The sequence below is a fragment of the Felis catus genome, chromosome B4 (genome assembly GCF_018350175.1).
Source record: "Felis catus isolate Fca126 chromosome B4, F.catus_Fca126_mat1.0, whole genome shotgun sequence".
NCBI lineage: Eukaryota > Metazoa > Chordata > Mammalia > Carnivora > Felidae > Felis > Felis catus.
Window position 1 is genome coordinate 43,362,514 of NC_058374.1, and position 22,053 is coordinate 43,384,566.

Below are 22,053 nucleotides of genomic sequence, written 5' to 3' on the forward strand. Positions count from 1 at the left end.
CCATTGTCCAGTGGTTCTCTTCAAAATAGGTAATTACTTTTCCTACTTCATTTTGATTAGTTTGGAACCTGGTAGGGATGTGAGGGGGATAGAAACCAGTAATTTAAAAAAAAAAAAAAAAAAAAGACATTTCTGCTGTTTTAGATATATGTGAAGACAGATTTGCAATTTGCATTTATGCAAGTTTTATGCCTATTATGGTAGACATTAATTCTGTGTAACCTGATCCCTCTTACTGAAACTTTTATTAGTTATTGCTCTAGAATAGATTAATTGGGAAATAGGTGTATAATAACATGAGTATCTTAAAATGTTCAGAATTATGGGGTCTGTTTTTGGTGATACGACTCTGGAGATTTTGCACTGTGGGAAATACCATTTTTTGGTGAAGAATAGTTTTATCGGTTAGGTAATGAATCGGTTTTGTGGACTATGGACCTAAAACAACTAAATTTTGTTACTTGAATTCATCTGGGAGTGTGGAGCTCAGTTCATCTCTTACACTGCCACCTTTTTTTTTTTTTTTTTAAGCTAGAACTCATAGAGAAAAAATGTGCTCGATTTCTGGTCCTAGATGTGGCTCTGAATACCTTTAGTAAGTTATTCTAGCTTTTATTTAGTCTTTCCTTTTCTCCCCTTTGAAGATGAACTAACAAATTATTTTACTGCAGTAATAACATTTGGAACATAAATGGCAAGGGAAGTGGGACGGTAGTTGAACAGTAAATGGGCTTTCGGTATTGATGAAATGAATGGATGAGAGACCGTTAAAAAAATAAGAGTGAAAAGCTAAGCAGCAAGTCCCAGAGATTTTGAAATAGGAATGACTAACACCAATTTTCTTCAGATGAATTTGATAAGATTTCTTGGTTTCTGCCTGTGTCTCCAAGCTTTGTATTTAAAATTTTCAGTGTATAGTAAGTTGAAAGTACACAATAGAATCATGAATAGCTATATTCTTGCTGCCTAGATGGAGTGTTCACTAGTAACCTTTTCTTTCACTTGCTTTCTCCTAATATGTATAAATATCATATACATTACGTATAGCTTTTTGAGGGAGTTGTTAGACTTTCACAACAAGTAGCTGTCTTCATGTCACTGTTACCCCTAAATACTTCAGTATCTGTAGCCAAAAAATAACGACACTGTCCTATATAATTTAATACCACTAGCACACCTTAGAAATGAATAAGCCTGTAATATTCATCTAGTAAACACTCTAGAATCAGATTTTCACAGTGGATTCTAAAGTATCCTTTAGTTATTCTCTTTTAAGTTCATGTATTTTGAGAGAATGAGAGTTGGGGGGGGGCAGAGAGCGAGGGAGAGAGATCTTTCAGTTACTCTTTTCACATCGGGTTCTGTAAGGGTTTATGGAAGGGTATTGGATGTAATGTCTACCTAGTCTTTCTAACTCTAACAGTGTTTCCATATTTCTTCAGTGACATCAACTTTTTGAAGTAATCAGAACAGTTATCTTTAATGTCCCATATTCTGGGCTTGTCTAAGAGTTTCCTTGTGTTATCTGCCTTCTGAAGCTTCCTGTGACTTGGCATGATTAGTTACAGGTTATGCATTTTGAATAAAAAATACTGCCTAGGCGAAGGTAGATACTTCATAGTGCATTCAACCAGGAGGCACAAAATGACAGTCTTTGCCACTATTAGTGACGCTAAATTTGATCATTAGGTAAGTAGTGTCTATATGGTCTGTTACAAAAACCTATTTTTACTCTCAGTTTAGAAAATCTAAATTTTCTAAAATCTATATTTTGGTACTGTACAAATCTCTCCCCCCCCCCCCAAAAAAAAACCCCAGCAACCCCCTCCCCCCCCCCCAAATATCCCTTCAACCTTTTCTTAATACTTTTAGCATCTTAATGATTCTTGCCTCATTCACTTATTTCATTGGGATTTACAAAGTGTTTATTTTTCAAATTTTGTACTCCTTCTATGTTAATTGACATTCATCTTCAAAGAAAAGCTTTTCCTACTAGTGATAAACTATACTTCCTATTGAAAAGTTGGGATAAATGTAATTTTTCTCATTATTTATTAGTTTTTAGAATAGGGAATTGGGTAGTAGTCCCTTCAGTGATAGCAAATGAGACTTTTTTTTTGCCCATTCTTATAATTGTTATGAATTCATGAACTTGTTTTGTATTCACAGTGTTATCAATTAATTATTATTTTTAATGGTCAAGTCATCTGAAATTTGGCTAACAGGACCCCTCCTAGACTCTCTCCTGTGTTTTTAGTGACATACCTCCCTTAGTCTTTGAGTGCTTCCTTGATTTCTGGCACAGAGATTGTGTGCGTTTTTAGTAGTGCACAAAAAGTACCTTTACTTGAAACTTTCGGTTAAAGCTCAAAATCCCAGAAATCCTGAAGAATCCTTCTAGAACACTAAAAGATGGAAAAAAATTAATGCTAGTTAGCAAGGAACCTATCAGTTGCCTGTTTCTTGTTTCCTGAGTACAAAAACACTAGTACTTACTCTTTTTTCTTGCCCCCAAAATACTAGTACTTATTTTTTTTATTAAAAAAAATTTTATTTTAATGTTTATTTTGAGAGAGAGAGAGAGAGCAGGGTAGGGGCAGAGAGAAAGGGAGACAAAAAATTTGAAGCAGTCTCCAGGCTCTGAGCTGTCAGCACAGAGCCTGATGTGGGGCTTGAACTCACGAGCGAATTCATGACCTGAACTGAAGTTGGATGCTCAATTGACTGAGCCACCTGTGCACCCCTCCTTTTTTTTTTTTAATGCTTATTTACTCATTTGAGAGAACACGAGTGGGGGAGGGGCCGAGAGAGAGAGGAGGAGAGAGAGAATCCCAAGCAGGCCTCATGCTGGCCGCACAGAGCCTGACGTGGGACTCTGTCTCACAAACTGTGAGATCATAACCTGAGCCGAAATCAAGAGTCGGATGCTTAACTGACTGAGCCACCCAGGTGCCTCACCTAGTACTTATCCAAATAAGGGTGTAGCCAAACTCTACTTTCAAAATCACAGATTTACATTAGAGCTACATGAGAGATTCTCCAACTAATTATTGGCAAGGAGAGTGTTAATATCTCAAAAGAATCTTTCAACTTGAATAATAATCAGCCCGTAGCATCTTCTCACTCTGATTTAAACCAGCAGCAGACTTTTAATATGTAATACATTTTTTAAATCATTTTAGTTTTCATCGCGTTAAGTGTACTTTTTAATCCTCATGCCCTGTTTTCCCCATTCCCTCCCCTCCTGTCCCCCTTCTGGTAACCATCAGTTTGTTCTCCATAGTTAAGAGTCTGTTTCTTGGTTTGTCTCTTTCTTTTTTTCCTTTGTTCCTTTGTTTTGTTTCTTAAATTTCACATGTGAGTGGGATCATGTGGTATTATCTTTCTCTGATTTATTTCACTTACTGTAATATTCTATAGTTCCGTCCATAGCAAGATTTCATTCTTTATTTTACGACTGAATAATCTGTTGTGTGTATATACCATGTCTTTTCTGTTTATTCATCAGTTGATGGACACTGGCCGTTTCCACATAGTTTGGATGTTGTAAATAATGCTGCAGTAAATGTAGGGATGTATGTATCCCTTTGAGTTAGTGTGTTTTGGGTAAGTACTGAGTAGTGCAATTACTGGATCCTATGGTAGTTCTTTTTTAATTTTTTGATGAACCTCCATACTGTTTCCACAGTGACTACACCAGTCTGCGTTCCCACCAACAGTGCAGGAGGGTTCCTTTTTCTCCCCATATTCACCAACACTTGTTTCTACATAATGCATTTATCTTGAAAATATAGGAACAAAAATTGTTCCCACACCCCATTGCTATACTGAGGTTAATTTACTTTTGGTTGTTAATGCTTGATCATATATATACTTAATCTGAAATGTGATATCTATAATATTTGTTTTGAAATCTTCATCCCAGTACAAAGTATAATTAGATCAACAGTTTCACAAGTTTAGATTTAAGGTAAGTAAAAAAGACAATATATATATGAGAAAGTAGAGTTGAAAACAAAGCTGAGTTGTAGTAGCACATCCAACTGGACTACCTGTTTTTACAAGTGTAGTGGAATTGGGAAAATTCTGTACACGTTCATTTGCATGTGTGTACTGAATAACAGGGATCTAAGGCGCAGTCATTTCTTATTTCAGTTTTATAAACTCTACATCAAAGATAATAGCATTTGGTAAGAGTGCCCCAAAGATCAGTAACACTAAGGCAGAGTTGTGAGAGATGTTGCTTTGTTTTTTTGGGCTTAAATTCATCTGTACCTACTCCTCTTTCTAGCCTTGGTTCATCTCTGCTTGTATAAAATAACAAAGTGTTTGTTTCCATTCAGGAGGTATTGAATTTCTTCTCATCCTCAGTAATACCCATATAGTATGGTATGCAGATCTGACTGCATTTTGGGTGAAAGTACTCCCATACTCCCCATTTCCAGTGGCAACGGATAGGTAGTTTCTACTGGTAATGTGGACTAAGATTGGTACATTTCCATTACTTTCTTTATCACCTTTCTTAAAAGGTACAAAAACTGTCTCCAGTTTAGGGAAGTGAAAAGAAAAGGTAATAATGGTTGAATTTTCTCTTGACAATTGACAGTATCTCTTTCTTGAATAAACTTCTCAAAACTCAGTCTTCTTGTTACTTCTGTTTTATTTAATGAATTTGATCATTCCTGATAATACTGTCCGTTCTTCTCTTTTGCAATACTACTTAAAACTAGATTCTTCTAGTTTTTGGCTGATTTTTTCCTCAGGTTTTTAGTTCCTTTTCTGTCTCTTATTGGGACCCATCAAATCTTGGTCTTAGGTTTCTCCGTTTCTTCCTTTTATTTTTTCAGTCTGTATATCCCTGTTTCTTTAGCTATTATGTCTTGGGCAGATTCCAGTAAACAGACAAATAAGTAGTATGCATATGTGTACACACACTCCGTATTCCAAATATGAATTATGTGTATATATAACGTATATGTATAGTTTCAATCCATAGTTCAGCCATTACAGAATAGTTCTGTTTTGATGTCCTCATATTATCACCAGATTCTTTTCTGTCTAGATCCAAATTCAGCATCTTCTGCCCTTAAATGGCTTTGCTTTTCAACTTCCTCATTCTCCATATCCTAGTCTAAAAACTTTTAACCCCCAATCTGGTCAGTAGGTTTCTTCCAACTAAAAAGAAGAAAAAATGGTGTTTAGATTTGCCTGTAGAGGCAAGTCATTGCAAAACCCTAAGAAATGAGAAAGTGCGGGATTGCAGAAAATTGAGTGCTGATCTCAAGATGTAGCAGCGCGGTGAATGACTGTGAGAGTGCCTGAAGCAACTGGCAAATCCTCACATGTGCTGGTGACCACATACCTGTGTGCAGCTGCCCCTGGAGAATAATGACTTCTATATCTCTTTCACCTTTAAAATTGTATATAACTGTCTCTTGGTGGTAGATTCTCAAAATGGAATCCTGCTGGTAAGGGAGTATAGGAAATGCTTCTAGATCCTGCCATACAGGAGGGATTAAAAGATAGGGATGGTGTGAAGTATCAACAGGCAGCACATACCCTCAGTTTCCTTAATCAGAACAGATATAAACTCTTTAGCTCAGAATTTGTGGATCCAGCAGTTCCAGTTTTGAGTATTTGCCTGAAGAAAACAAAATCACCAGCTCAAAGATATATCTCAGTGCTTCGTTGCAGCGTTATTTATGATAGGACACAGAAATAACCTAATTGTCCATTGATGGATGAATGAATAAAGAAAATGTGATATATATTTACATACATTTGAATATTATTTAGCCATTAAAAAAGAAAATCCTGCTGTTTGTGACATTATGGATGGATATTATGGCTGTTCTGCTAACAGAAGTAAGTCAGAAAGACAGATACTGTATGATCTTACTTATATGTAGAATCAAAAAAGTCTGAACTCCTGGCTACAAATCAGAACAGTTTGGTGGGTGCCAGAGATCTGGGGGGATGGTTGTTGGGGAAATGGGAGATGGTGGTCAAAAAGTACCGACTTCCAAGTTATAAAAATAAATCCTGGGGATGTAATGTACATCATCGTGACTATGGCTAACAATACTGTATTGTATATTTGAAATTTGCTAAGAGAGTAGATCTTAACTGTTCTCATCACAAGAAAGAATTTATAAGGGTGAGGTGATGTTAACTAACTTTATTGCAGTGATCATCTCTCAGTATTTTTCATATATTAAATCATTTTGTTGTACACCTAAAACTAATAGTGTTATATGCCAGTTATATATCAATAAAAACTTGTGGCTTTGCATGCTTGACACCTTAAATGACCCAACCTTATCTTTTACATTCTGTCAATACAAATTGCAGTTGAAGCACATATTGTTTGTACTGCTCTTTTGCTCTGTGACTTCTCCCACTCCCTTATATGTGAAGTGTCATTATTCTTTTCTTGAAACACACACGTTCCTAAGTCTTAGGCCCTAACTCAGCTCTTACCCACTGATCTCTCCTATATTAGAACTTCCACCATGTTTGAAAGTGTCTCTCCTACTAGAATGGAATCTTCTCAAGAGTGAGGACCTTATTTGCCTTATTTGCCAATCCAAGTCTGCTCTTTATAAAATAATCTGACACATACTAATTGCTTAATATTTATTAAGTGAATGAATGTCTGAGTAAGGTATTGCTTATATGGTGTATCTATAAGATATAATTGTTAAGTTTTTTTTAAAAAACGAATTTTTCTAAAAATTATATAAATATTTTTCCGTACTTAGCAGGGGGGGAAATATATACTATTAACACTGAGTACTTAGGACGTTGGATGGGAGCAGAATATATCACATATTTTTGTCTTTGTCGTAAAGAAGCATATACTATTTTTATTTCTAATTTTTTAATGTTTTTTATTTCATTTTTTTATTTAAAAAAATTTTTAATGTTTATTATCGAGAGACAGACATTTGTGAGGGAGGGGGAGACACAGCATCCGAAGCAGGCTCCAGGCTCTGAGCTGTCAGCACAGAGCCTGACGCGGGGCTCAAACTCACAAACTGTGAGATCATAACCTGAGCCGAAGTCGGACACTAACTGACTGAGTCATCCAGGCACCTCAATGTTTATTTTTGAGAGAGAGAGAGAGAGAGAGAGAGAGAGAGAGAGAGAGAGAGAGAGAGAGAGAGAGAAGAAAGAAAGAAAGAAAGAAAGAAAGAAAGAAAGAAAGAAAGAAAGAAAGAAAGAAAGAAAGAAAGAAGAAAGAAAAAGAAAAAGAAAAGAAAGAAAAAGAAAGTATGTATGTGCTGGGGCATGGCAGAGAGAGACAGAGACTTAGAATTCAAAGCAGGGTTCAGCCTCTGAGCTGTCAGCACAGAGCCCAGTCCAGGGCTTGAACTCACAAACTGCGAGATCATGACCTGAGCTAAAGTTGGACACTTAACCAACTGAACCACCCAGGCACCCCTGAAGAGCATATGCTATTTTTAAATGAAAACAGGTTTTTTTTTCCTGAAGATTTTTTTTTTTTTATATTAAAGTAATCTCTACACCCAGTGTGGGGCTCAAACTCACAACCACTAGATAAAGAGTCACACGCTTTTCTGATTGAGCCAGCCAGGCACCCCAAAGAAAATAGGTTTTAAGGAACAACTCCTATAGATACTTTGTTCCTTTATTATTTGGGACCTCTTTAAATAGAATGGTATTGGGTAACATCCAAAAAACTTTTATTTATTTTATTTATTTTTTACAGATCTTATATGTAAGCAAATTCCATACCCAATGTGGAGCTTAAACTCACAACCCCAAGATTGAGAGTCACATGCTGTACCAACTGAGCTAGCCAGGTGCCCCAAAACTTTGTTTAAAATCTTTTTTTTAATTATAAATGTCCTCGCTTAAAAAAAAATTAAAGAAGATGGAGAATTGCATGGAGCAAAATGTGAAGTTTCCCATTCTACCTTTGTCTTCCTGCACTGCCACCCACTCACACTTAGAGAAAGCTACCTTTATTATTTATCAGGTCATACATTTTCTATGCATATGTAAATATAAAACTTTTCAGATTTGTTTTTTGTTTTTCTTAAAAATAAATGTAAACAGGTGTTTAATAAAATGCGTCACCTGGGCATAAAAACATATAAGCAAAATCATAAAAGAAGGCAACTTTCTTATTTCCTGCTTTATCTGAAATGAACACATAATGAACATAATTGGTACAGAATTATTTTTATTTTATTCTAATTCCAGTAATTTATTCTAGTTACAGTTTTATATTAATTTCAGGTGTGCAGTGTATTGATTCAACAATTCCATACATCAGATTTGATTTTTTTTAACTCAGCATTATGTATCTGGACATTTTTTTCTACATTTGAACATAGAGATTATGACATTCTTCTTAACTTTTATTAATAAGTAAGCTCTACACCCAATATGGGGCTTGAAGTTACCACCCTGAGATTAAGAGTTGTATGTTCTACTGACTGAGCCAGCCAGGTGCTTCTGTGAATTTCTTTTTTAAAGGCTATGTAGTATTTCATTGTATTGGCACATACCATAATTTATTTAACCACTGCAGAAATTCTTCTCATTAAATTTTCTTTTTTCTTATAAAGGAATATAATTTAAGGAAGACTGTCTGTTCTGGTGAAAATGGTATATTTGGTTTTGTGAACCCAGGTCTAGTATATTTTGGTATATTCCCTTTAATGGTTTTGGCTTCATTGGGGTGTATTTCAGGTCTACGGATCAATGGAGAACTAATTACTGCCTACCCCCAGGTGGTGGTAGTGAGAGTACCAACCCCTTGGGTGCAGAGTGATAGTGACATCACTGTTTTGCGCCATCTAGAGAAGATGGGATGCCGGTTGATGAACCGACCTCAAGCCATCCTGAACTGTGTTAATAAGTTCTGGACATTTCAAGAGTTGGCGGGCCATGGTGTTCCTCTGCCAGATACTTTCTCTTATGGTAAGTTCGCTAATAAGAATTTATAGTCTAAGTTTTACAACACTGATGGTTTTGAAAGGCATGCTAAATTAAGAGGGTTATGTGATACAAGGAAATTTGTGAACATGGAAGAACTTCTTACAGAAGTAATTTTCAGTGTTAACAAACTGGGCAGGAGCATTGTGAATCATGTGTCAAGATTTAGTTCCGTGATATTGGTAGAGTGGATTTAGCTATTTTGGGCTTTCCAGGCTGTAAGTTCACTCTTGTGCTCTCAGTAATGCTGTTGTAGTCAGAGAGCTTTATTAATAATGCTTAAACAAATTACTGTTGTTGTCCTCCAATAAAACTTTATTATTTAAAAAAGGCAGTGGGCCAGATCTCATAGGCTTTAATATTCGATACATCTCTGTTTAATATCTGTTTATCCTTATTAGCACTTTCATGATAATTTTGTTTGAAGTTTTTTGTCTTATTTTTTAAGCAAATGACACTCTAATAGGTATACTTTAAAACCAGTGCTTCCAAAACCATGGTAAAAGTAAAGGATCTTTTTTTTTCTTTAAAGACCAGTATGCTGTGTATCAATACTCTTACAAAATATGATAAAAAAAGTCTGAGAAATGCCAGATTGTTATAAAAGCTTCCAGTGTTTACTCTTTTTGTATTTACCTGGTTACATATCAGTAGCAGAGAAGTCATAAACAGGCACAGGTTTTTGGACAACACTTTTGAGTAACACTGCCGTAAACAATATTATATTAATGTATTTCCTGCCTGTCCAGTTTAGATTAGAAAGGATCAAATTTGCTATAAATCATTGCAATTTTCCATAAAGACATTTTTTCAAATAAATGTCCAGTAGTATGCTTAGAGAGTTAATGAAGCTTTAAAAAGAAATCCCTATCCTATTCCTACCATTAGTATTTTAAAGAAGGGAACTCCCCAAGTCTGTATGACATGTGTTGATACAGTTGCTGTTTTTAGCAATTGCATAAGAAGAGACAATATGAATAGTTTGAGAATTCTGTCAGATGCTTTTGGAATATTATATTATAGCTTATATCATGGGTCTACACTTCTGATTTTAAGAGAATAGAAAGGAGAAAAGTGTTAGCCCAGTTACCAAATACTACCTATGTTCTAATGTTGACAGTTTAAAATTGGGGACTGAATCATCTTAATTTCTCTAGGCTGCAAATGTATGCTACTGCAGTTGCTTAATGAACTTTTTCCTGGTTTAATTTTTTTTACATCACCAGGCTGATACCACAATTCATTTTTGCTCTGATTTTGCTACTGTATCATTTGTTCCTGGGCAGTAAAAACAGAAGAAAACTTAACTCACGGGTACTGTCTGCCGTAGTATACAAAGAACTCTGATTCATAATGGAGATATGAAACATTAATTTGTGTGTTTGAGAGGGATAGAACACACATAGCATCTTTTCATCCTTGAGTGAGTCTTCTAAACAGACTCATTCTTCTGTTTCTTAATCTTTAGATTGAGATTCTTTAATCTTTAGATTAAAACTGGAATTTAAATACACTAAAGTAGGTCTTGGTGGTTTTGTTATTTGTGTAGTGGAAGATTAAAGGATAAAAATATGAAAAATTGTATAGAACTAGGAAATTTTGTTTTAACTGAAAGATAATTTCCTTAAGTTAGATATTAGATTATTTGTAATTTAAGATAACTTTCATCCATTTTAAAAGGGGTTGTTTTAAACTGATGTTTAACTGTATTTTCAACTTTTATTTATTACTTTCTCTAAGAAAAACAAAATGTAGCCATCAGGTTCTTACCTTCTATCTCCTGTGTTGCTGACTTTAGCATAGATAACACCACAAAACACCTCTGTTACTATTCTTTATAAATTTCTTTTTTACTCAAACCAGGTGGTCATGAAAATTTTGCTAAAATGATCGATGAAGCAGAAGTACTGGAGTTTCCAATGGTAGTGAAGAATACGCGGGGTCATAGAGGTGCGTATGAGTTGTCACTATGGCACATCATTTTGAAATTACTCTTGAGAATTAATAAGGGTGATGATACAAAATAGATTTTTTCTTAATCTGATCAATGCTCTTATTATTTTATTTGTATTTCCTCACGGTTATTGACTAGACAATAGCCTTATCAGTTGAAATGTATAGCTCTTTGGGGCACCTCGCTGGCTCAGTTATGTGATCAACTTTGACTCAGGTCATGATCTCACAGTTTGTGAGTTTGAGCCCCGTATTGGGCTGTGTGCTGACATCTCGGAGCCTGGAGCCTGCTTTGGATTCTGTCTCTCTCCCTCTCTCTCACTGCCCTGTTCTCACTCTGTCTCTCTCTCAAAAATAAACATTAAAAAAATTAAATAAATAGCCACTTCCTTTGACATAAAAATTGACAAATAGAGCAGTGGAATGGACTAGTGAACTTGGAAATAAAACTAGGTATATAGTAACATACTGCCCTTTTACCCTATGCAAATTTTGTATATATTGTGTAATAATATATAAGACATGGTCTTTTAAATTTTTTTTTTTGTTTATTTATTTTCAGAGAGAGAGAGACAGAGCAGGGGAGGGGCAGGAAGAGAGAGAATCCCAAGCAGGGCTCTGCACTGTCAGCACAGAGCCCGATGTGGGGCTCAAACCCATGAACTGTGAGATCATGACATGAGCTGAAACCAAGAGTTGACACTTAACCAACTGAGCCACCCAGATATCCCTATAAAACATGGTTTTTCTCAGAAGGAAATGTTTTGCTAATAAACGAGGCTGGCATTATTGGCTCACATGGAGGAATATAAACCTTGGACCTCTACTTCACAACATCTACTGAAATAAATTCTAGGTTACTGTAGGAATTAAGGGAGTGGTAGGAGATTATTAACTTTATCTTAAATACATTTTTGCATTGTTTCAATAACTACCATAACTGTTACTTTGGTTAAAAATTAATAGATTCTGAAAGAGCAGGTTGGGACCCAAGAAGATGCAGGTAATACATATCAACTGTTCGCAGTTTAATGACTTACATGTGTTATTTATTCTTTTTCAATCATAGGCAAAGCTGTTTTCTTGGCTCGAGATAAGCACCATTTGGCTGATCTAAGCCATCTTATTCGCCATGAAGCTCCATACCTGTTCCAGAAGTACGTTAAAGAGTCTCATGGACGGGATGTGCGTGTCATTGTTGTGGGAGGCCGTGTGGTTGGCACCATGTTACGTTGTTCAACGGATGGAAGGATGCAAAGTAACTGCTCACTAGGTAAAAACAATGCATGTGTCTTTCTAGTATATATAATATTATTACAGCTTGTCCAGCGAGTGTTCATATATAATTACAGATCTTTTTACTTAGTAAGTTGAAAAATATTATCTTTCACCTTTCACATATAACTATGATCAGTAGCCGTACCTTGAATATAGTAAATATACTTTTGAGTTGTTTTTCTAGTAGTAAAATTGGATTTGTCCGAGTCATAAATTTTGAGATCTTCCTGCTGAAGTGCCTCAGAGTTTAGTCTGAGCTTTTTCTTCTTTAATGTTTATTTCACTTTCTTATACTTCACTTTCTTAGTCATCCGATCTGGCTCATGGTTTTAAATACCATGTATGTGTTGTGATTTTCACATTTATATCTGTAATTTAGGCTTTCTTCCTGAACTCCAGGTACATATAAATAACTGCCTACTCAGTAGTATCTCCATGTAGTTGTCCAACAGACATTTTAATCTTGACCCAAACTGGTCAAATATTTATTGTTAAAGAATGATGGACATACTGATTTTAGGTGTACAACCCAGGGATTTAGGTGTACAGCCCAGTGCTTTGTCCCCATATGTTATTATAATGTTATTGACTATATTCCTTTTGCTATACTTTTCATCTTCATGACTTGTTTATTTTGTAACTGGAAGTTGTACCACTTCATCCCCTTCACCTGTTTTATCCCCCTTCATCCTCTCCCCTCTGGTAACCAGATTGTTTAGAGGCCTTTTTAATATGAGCATTCTCTTATATGCAGTTTTAACAGTAATGCCAACTACTATCTCTTCAGTGCTGGTGCAGTAGTCAGTGCTTTATGACTATTAACTTCTTTAGATATTGCTAGGTATTGTTAGTATTCCCATTTTACAGATGAGGAGGGCCCAGAACAGTAAGTAACTTGCTCAAGATAACAGATCTAATAATGGTGCCGCCAGGATGCAAATATACTGTTTGGCTCCAGAGTTGTCCTCTTAACCACTCTTGAATATGTTGATTTCCAAAATTGGAAAATTACATGGAAGCTATGCAGATATCTAGATTTTCAAGTACATGACATGAATTTAATCATTTTTTAAAACTGTTAAGCTCTGTCCCTTCATATTCTTGATGTTTTTTTAACTGTAATATGATCTCAGGGGCGCCTAAGTGGTTCAGTTGGTTTAAGTGTCTGACTTGATTTCGGCCCAGGTCGTGATCTCAGGGTTCATGAGGTTGAGCCCCACGTTGGACTTTTCTGCTGACAGAGCAGAGCCTACTTGGGATTCTCTCTCTGCCCGCCCCCCACTCGCGTTCACTCACACACTCTGTCTCAAAAAAGTAATTAAAAAACCATTACACAATATCTCAGTTAAGTGAAGTTACATACATATATCTTAGATAATTATGGTTATTCCTGGAAATAAGCTTTCAAGCTATTTTTTTCAAAGACTGTTTTGGTTTTTCCGTAATGAATAGTTTTTGTTGACTGTAAAACATTTTATTGATTGATTGATTTTTTTTAAAGATTTTGTTTTTTGGAAGGCGCCTGGGTGGCTCAGTCGGTTAAGCGTACAACTTTGGTTCAGGTCGTAATCTCACAGTTTGAGAGTTCGAGCCCTAAGTTGGACTCTGTGCTGACAGCATGAAGCCTGGACCCTGCTTGGGATTCTGTGTCTCCCTTTCTCTGCCCCTCACCTGCTCATACTCTATCTCTCAAAAAGGAAATAAACATTTAGATTTTATTTATTTATTTTTTTTAAGTAATCTCTGCACCCAGTGTCAGGCTTGAATTCACAACCCCGAGTTCAAGAGTCACATGGTCTGCCAACTGAGCCAGCCAAGCACCCCCCGTTTTTTAAAGTTTCTTGATCATTTTTTTGGTTACCGTAGTGGCTCAGTTCGTTAAATGTCTCTCTCTCTCTTTTTAAAAAATTTATTTATTTTTGAGAGAGAGAAGAGTGCGAATGGGGGAGGGGCAAAGAGAGAGAGACGGAACCTGAGGCAGGGTACAGGCTCCATGGTGTCAGCACAGAGCCCCACACAGGGCTCAGACTCACGAGGCATAAGATCATGACCTGAACCTAAGTCGGACTCTTAACTGACTGATCTACCCTGGGGCCCCAAGCGTCTAACTCTTGATTTCAGCTCAGGTTATGATCTCATGGTTCATGGGATGGAGCCCCTGGTCTCACACTGCACTAACAGTGTGGAGCCTGCTTGGGATTCCCTCTTTCCCCTTCTCTATGCTCCTCTCCTGCTTGCATGCACTTGCTGTCACTCTCTGTCCCAAAATAAATGAAAAAACTTCAAACAAACCAAAACTTCTTGATCATTTTTGATCAAGGTTATATAACATTTTGGTTTTATTTGATGTATTGGGGAATTTTCAGTCTTATCTTCTGGCACTCTATAGGTAAAGTAACATCAGAATAAAGGATAGCTAAACAAAACTCCACTTTGAACCTATCTGGTCCTAGTTCTTTTTGTAGTAGTAGCGCTTTTATCACCTTTCCGATCTCTTCCATAATAATAATTGGCCTGTTTAAGTTTGCTGCTGCTTGAAGCAGTGTTGGTAATTTATCATTTGCTTAGAAATTTTCCATTTGTTTTAGGTTTCAGATTTTTTTGCCAGGTTCTTTAGATGATTGCTTGTGCTTATTTGAATCTCTCCTTTGTCTGCAATTTTGTCTTTGGTATCATTCATAATCTTGTCAAAGTAACATTTGGATTTTTTTGTCCTTTCTATTTTTCTATTCTATTCATTCAACTTTCTGTCTTTACTGAATCTCTCTTCTTAGTTTCTTACTTTATAAGTAATTTCTTCTTGCTAATTCAAAATAAAAGTTTTGGTATGAAGTGATTTTATACATGTTTTCATTTCCCTGTAATTTAGGGGATCAGTGTTGCAGTTTCTAAGTCCTTAATAAATCTTTTGGTTACTTAAATCATTAATTTATAATTTCTGTTTTTCTTGGGTTATTGTCAGAGAATGTTGCCTGTAAAAAGTGTTTTTAAATTTGTTAAGGTTTTTTTGTTTGTTTCCTGGGACAAGCACATGATTATTTGTCAGTATTTGATAAAGGAAAAAATGTGTATATTGGTATATACTATATTCAAGAGATATAAGGCTATGAAGTCAAGTTTGTTTTTGCCTTTGTCCCTTATCTCTTTGTCCATTCCTTTAGTTTTCAAAAAATGTTTTCATTTAATACAGCCTATAATTAAATTTTGTCTTTCATTCCGGTCTGACTAGTTTCCACTTTTTCCATGGGAAATTTCAGTTTGTTTTTAATGTTATTGCTCATACAGTTTATTTAATTCCTTCAGTTTGATTTTGTGTTTATTATTTAAATTGCTTCTTCCTCTTTTTTCTTTTCCAACTTCTGTGGTTTTGTAAGGTACCATTAATTCCATTTCCACCCTTGTTCCCAAACTCAGTCAATGTGGATGCTCATCCATGGTTTTACATTCCATTAACGGTTAACGTCTGTGTCCCTGTGTTCAAATCAGACATACATTTTCTGCTATTTGGAAGATAACAGTTTTGTCTACTTTGTTTTCTATTCTTCTCTGCCTTCGTAAAAATATAAAGTCTGTGGTGTACCTTCACCTCTATCCGTATTATTGCAAGTAAGATAGGTTTCTGTGGAAGCTGAATGTCGTCTTCAGAAAAAAATTGCATATGGCACCTTTGCTTTCACTACTGATTTAAAAGAGCGTGTTGTGAGATTGAGCCCTGAGCGCTGAGTGTGGAGCCTGTTTAAGATTCTCTGTCTCTGGGGTGCCTGGAGGGCTCAGTCAGTTAAGCATCCACCTTCAGTTCAGGTCGTGATCTCGAGTTTCATGAGCTCAAGCCTCATGTTGGGCTCTGTGCTGAGAGCTCAGAGCCTGGAGCTTGCTTCTGATTCTGTGTTTCCCTCTCTGCCTCTCCTCCACGCATGCTCTGTCTCTCTCTCAAAAATAAATTAGAAAAAAAAACTAAAAATGGTGTTTTTACTCCAAAAATGTATCATTTTGGCAACTTATTTTGTTTCTTTTTTTGCCAGGTGGTGTGGGGATGATGTGCTCCTTGAGTGAACAAGGGAAGCAGCTAGCTATCCAGGTGTCTAATATCCTGGGGATGGATGTGTGTGGCATTGACCTATTGATGAAAGATGACGGCTCCTTCTGTGTCTGCGAGGCCAATGCAAATGTAGGTTTCATCGCCTTTGATAAGGCTTGTAATCTAGATGTAGCTGGTATCATAGCGGACTATGCCGCCTCCCTCCTGCCCTCTGGCCGGCTCACCCGGCGTATGTCCCTGCTCTCCGTGGTGTCCACGGCCAGTGAGACTAGTGAGCCGGAGCTGGGTCCCCCAGCCAGCACTGCTGTCGACAACATGAGCGCAAGTTCCAGCTCTGTTGACAGCGACCCTGAAAGCACGGAGCGAGAGCTACTCACCAAGCTCCCAGGGGGCCTATTCAACATGAACCAGCTGCTAGCCAATGAAATCAAACTCCTGGTGGAGTGACTCCACCGGTAAATAATTAACCAACAAAACCCTTGTAAAACTCACTTTCTTTTTCTTCTTTTTTTCCCCTTTCTTTCTTTCCTTTTTTTTTTTTTTTTTAAACCAACTTGCAATGCTGTTCATGGAAGGTACTCAGGAAGATGAGAAAATTGAGTAGGATTAGTTAGGAGAGAAGACAGGGGAGAGAGATAGACCTCTGCTATTAAGATGTTACTGACTTTTGTTTACGGATAGTGCAGATAGGCAGAAGAGGTGAGATACAGAAACACATCAGGCTCTTATAGTTAACCTTTTAATCACTCAAAAATGTGTATGCTCTCAGACCATCAAGAACACACAGTTTTTTTTCATGGTCCCTTGCTTTTGCTTTTGTATAGTTGCTACAAAATTGAGAGTAGGATAACTTCACATTGTGTTGCAAAGATTTGTGATGAGCGAGGAAAATAATCTACCTAAATTATAGGATTTTTTTTATACAAGTCTGAAAATTCTGCCTTTACCATATTAACTAGCAACTTTATGTCCGTAGTTTATGAAATCTTGAAGAGCTATTTTGCTGGGATTTATAATTTTTGTGCTTCGGTTTTTCCCTTCATTTGGGTGGGAGGGCAGTATTAATATAACCCAATAAAGGTTTTTTCTAATGACAAATTGGCATTTTTGCATGATAAAAGGGAAATGAACAGTATTGCAATGTCTGGTACACAAGATGACATTTACTCCAATGTAGATAAAATTACACTAGTTTAAAATATGTGCATTGACTTGTATTTGTTAGTGTTTTAATCTTTTTTGAAAGATATATGCTCTGTTAATGTTGCAGTTTTTTTTAATACATGCTAGTCTAACATTCCCTGATCTATGCCTGCATCTTTAACAATGGCCAAAGTGAAGAAAGTGCTACCTTTTTTGTTAACAAGACACTGACTTGAAACATGTGCATTTAAAGCCTTTTATTTTTTCCTTTTTTTCTTTTGGTGGTTGGGCATTTAAAGTATAAGGACAAGGAAAAATATTTTTGGGGGGCAAATCAAGGGTCTATGAGTTCTTTAGTATAAAGCTGAAGTGATTTATAATACCAGCGTTATATATTTGCATTTTTCACATTTTAGGAGGGAGTATATATGTGTGTGTGTGCACGCATGCATGTGTATGTGTTTTGCTTTTTGTTTCACCAAACAATCAAAAAAGATAGATTCTAGAAAATGGAGCATGATGGGGAAACAGTTTTTACTTTAAAAAACAGATAAGTTGTTTTAATAACTATACTCCACTGGGGTAGAGGTACTCACTAAAGACATAAAGAGAATAGATGCTTCTTAGGCCTTTTTATGTATATGTATGTTGTTTGGTTTTTTCTTTGGTTCTAGACTGTTCGGTGTATGATTTATTCAAGGCTACATGCTTTTCTATGCTTCTGGCTGTGCATTTTCTCCTATTACATGTAGGTTTGAGGGTGGGGTGGACTGGACATTTTTGTTTGGGGACTTACTTAGCAGTATTAAGTCTCTTATAGCCCAACTCTGAAGCCTTCAATACTGTCCATTCTTTATATTCCTTTAATTTCTGAATTTATAAGATCCCCAAAATGGCATATAACACGAGCCTTTGAAACAGGGGTAAATCTATTTGAATAATGGGTTTGGAAGGTGTGTTAAGAAATGGAGATGCTCCAGAGCTCAACGTAATTTTTTTAAACAGCAAGTTCCATCTCACTACAATCCTCTGAAGCTTTTACCCGAGTCCTTTCTTGCCTCTCCAGTGCTTTTTTCCTTCAGATGGACCTTAAACATAATATCTTGGACACTACTAGAGAGACTTCGAGGCAATAATAAAAGATCAGTATTAACCAGCTCTAACAGAGGTTTGATCATGCTTGTACAGTTTTTCCCCGTTTTAAAAAGGAATGTAATAAAAGTTGTTTTTTTCCATAGAATTAAATAATATTAAAATTGAGTGAAAGGTTGATTGTTGACAAATAGAATAGTACCTCTAATCTGTGCAGTGTCTCATTTCACCTCAGAAAAAGATAATAAGAGGATTTTCTAATTTATTTTAGGATATTCTAATCTCCTATAAAAGAATTTGACTTGCATAGAGTTATTGTGGGCCTTACATACATATATAAGTACCTCTGTCTCATTAACAAAAAGAAATACATGGTACTTCTTTCACTGAATGACCATAGGAGGATGCATAATATTTGGGATAGAGAGATAAATGAGGGAGAAAGAACTGCTTAATTAAGTCATTATTCATATGTTTGTGTAGAGACCATCTGGTTGTCACATAAATTATGACACATTAAATAGTTACATATAACATGTATATAGATTTATGAATTTTATAACATAAATAGAACACCCTCTCTATTTGATGAAAAACTCAGGGTTTGTGTTGGGTTGGATAAGGCACTAGGAAAAATGTAGATAGACTTTAAAATTTTTTTACCAAACTAACCAACTATCATAAGAATTATCTGAGATTATTTCACCTTTAGTTTTATTCACTACTGATTGATCTTTTGTGCATTCACAGTATATTAAAACATAGCTTTACCAACCTATTTCTGGATCATACACTCACATATTAAAAGGAAAAGGGTAGGAATGGTCATCTTAGACTTTAAAACATGGGTATCTTCTTGAACTCACTCAAAAATTAAGGTAAAGAATATGAACAGATCATTCTGGAAGAACCCAAATGAAACATCCCAGATATTGAAGTGAAAGTTAAATATATTTTCTTATTGTTTAACAACTTTTGTATTATCATTGCTATTATGAGAGGTAAAAATGTATATTTATCAAATATGTATAAGTCTTATCATGCCCAAATCTGAATTATTGTAAAATTGTGTATTGTTAAAATTGTAATTCTTAATTGTATTTTAAAAGTAATTCTGATATTGTTTTTATGTTACCTGTGATGAAAACTGGACTATGCACACACACACACACACATACACAAATATGAACGATTCCATTTAAAATTTTTAATAGTTTTTTTTCTTTTTTTGGTGCCTAATAATTGATTGGTCATTTCTGCTGGCTTTTACTCCACTGAACTTTGAAATCTTTCTGTATATGCTATCAATAAGAAAATATGCTGGAACATTAGAAAAATCCATCAAGAGACTTGCTTTCATCAAGCACTTTATCAGACTTTTGAGAAGGTATCGAAGGCATTGAAAGAAGTAATTGACTTTCAAAATCATCTCTTCTTTTTCTCAAGAGGAAAACGATGGAAAAACAAAATCTCTTCATTCAGTGAATCCCCAGTTTGGGGTCTGGGGAGCTTAGAGACGTTGTGAAATCCAATCTTGTGTTACATTTTTCTCCTGGCTCACTCTTTTTGAGAAGGTTTATGGGCTATATGGCTGGTGAGACACGATCCCCTCCTAAGAAAATGTAGGTGCTCAGACAGGTAACCTCTGCTGCTACTGTTTTTATTTGTTTGTTTGTTTGTTTAATTTCATTTAAAATTTGTTTTTGTTGTATTAGGATATCTTAAAATGTAATATATTGCAGGATTTATAACCAGGTTCACTGCTTTCTTTCTTTTTTTTTTCTTAAAAAAAAAAACAAAACAAAGTTTCATTTAAGATACATTTAGGCGCCTTTGAAGCTTGGATTTTGGAATGTTTCAGTAGTGGACAGAAATCTGCTGTTGGAATCTTCTAGTCTTCCAGGTTTAATTTGAAATGTTTTTAGTTTTGTTTTGGATTTTTGTGTGGTATTTTATTTCCTTTATCAGTGCCCTTTTGCCATGCTGTTTTGGGGTGGCTGCCTAACTCTAGTGAAAGTTCTTTCTATATTAACGAAAGTTTGGTGTTTTAAATTCCTTAATGTTTTGCATTTTTAAAAATTGTTTTTAAAGAAATATTCTAACTGCTTGCACTGTTACTGTTCTTTGCCAGCCTTTTCAGGAGCCAAAAAAACAAAAACAAACAAACAAAAAAATACCCAGAGAAAAAACTTTCCTTCTTCCCCCTTCCTGATGATGAGTGAGAAGTATTGAGAACTTTCGGGGTCAGTGCCCTTCTAAACTCCCCTTCCCCCAATAATGCAGCTGTATAATGAATGGTAAATGCAGCGGTTTGGATTCAGGCACAGCCCCAGCCTGCTTGCAGGTAATTTGACTCTCCTTTCTTTCCATCGCAAGGCTAACCTTACTTTCTTTTTAAAAAATTTTCTTTCTTTATGTACTTTAACGGCAACTGTGGGTTTGTAAAAACTCTTGTTTAAAAAAAAGAAAACGCATATCTAACAGATAATTTGATTAAAGAAGAACTTTTGGGGGTAAAGTTTGAGTTGGTTGGGATGAACTCAGGACTTTGGGGATTTACTTTAGCCATTTAGATAACTCCATTCCTTGCATATATGTCTATAATTAAGTATTTCAGAGTGTGACTTTTTTGGCTTTGTTTTTGTTTTGGGTTTGTTTGTTTCTTCCATTGTGCTACTCTGGCTTAAGCTTTTTCAGGGGTTGGTGTTCCGAATACAGTGAGCTCACAGTATAAAGACATCAATTAGGAGTTGCCAGGTATGGAAAACTAGAGTTTTGAAAAGGTAAAATTAGGTTCTAGGTTATATATATGGTAAAAACTCATCATAGTCTTGAGTTGGTCTTAGTGCTTCTCTTTCTGTGACATCATTATAAAAGTGAAAAGGAATGATGAGACAAAGATAATAGAAAGCATTTCAGTTATTTAAGGAACAGTGTGACTCAGAACTAATCATTTTAGCATTTCTAAGATGCTAGTTCTAACGAAGATAGATGTGAGCAGCTTGAGGTTATCATAAAGGTTTAAACAGTAAAAAATTACAGATTTGCAAAGATCGGAGGGCATTTCTGAAGCACAAATCATTAAGCACATTAACCAAGGCTATAAAACAAACTTAGTGGCAGGAATAGGAGTTATCCATTTTAATAGCCTTCCCATTAGCTAATGTAGTAGCCTCTTCTCTGTCTACCCCAGTCCACCTACCCTTTCCTCCTTTCTCCTGTCTTTCCTAAAGTTTTAGTTCTAATATGAGTTATTATCATTGGGGAGAAAAATCCTCTTTCTACTAGACAGCGGTCAGGAACTTTTCAAGATATACTTCTGCGTAATTTTATTCTGTGGCTTTAGACGTATATCCTCCGAGGCTTTAAGTTCACTAGTTAGCTAATAGGAAAATCCTGGCTTGTAATGCATTCTACAGCTGAAGGCATAAAATAAATCATTAACCTGTTTTGTGCTTCAGTTCACCCATAACCAGATAGGACCAGTCTCTCCCCTAAACATCTTAAGAGGAAAGTATTTACCTGTTGAACTGAAATTTACTAACAATGGAATCCCAGCTGCCTCCTGCAGGAATTTGTGA

The 22,053-nt window shown here is 35.8% G+C and overlaps 1 protein-coding gene across 8 annotated transcripts in view; it reads left to right on the forward strand.

Moving 5' to 3' along the window:
* The window catches only part of RIMKLB (ribosomal modification protein rimK like family member B), a 70,036-nt gene that overhangs the window by 42,201 nt on the left and 5,782 nt on the right, over positions 1–22,053 (forward strand). For 6 of the 8 annotated variants that reach the window (XM_045061338.1, XM_045061337.1, XM_045061336.1 and 3 more), the window contains exons 3-6: positions 8,722–8,952; positions 10,831–10,917; positions 11,990–12,193; positions 16,221–20,816. In XM_045061338.1, coding sequence (XP_044917273.1) covers positions 8,722–8,952; positions 10,831–10,917; positions 11,990–12,193; positions 16,221–16,684 — 986 coding nt within the window. In that variant the 3' untranslated portion in view covers positions 16,685–20,816. The remainder of the gene's footprint in view (positions 1–8,721; positions 8,953–10,830; positions 10,918–11,989; positions 12,194–16,220; positions 20,817–22,053) is intronic. The other 2 variants (XM_023256752.2, XM_023256753.2) reach the window with 2 other exon arrangements.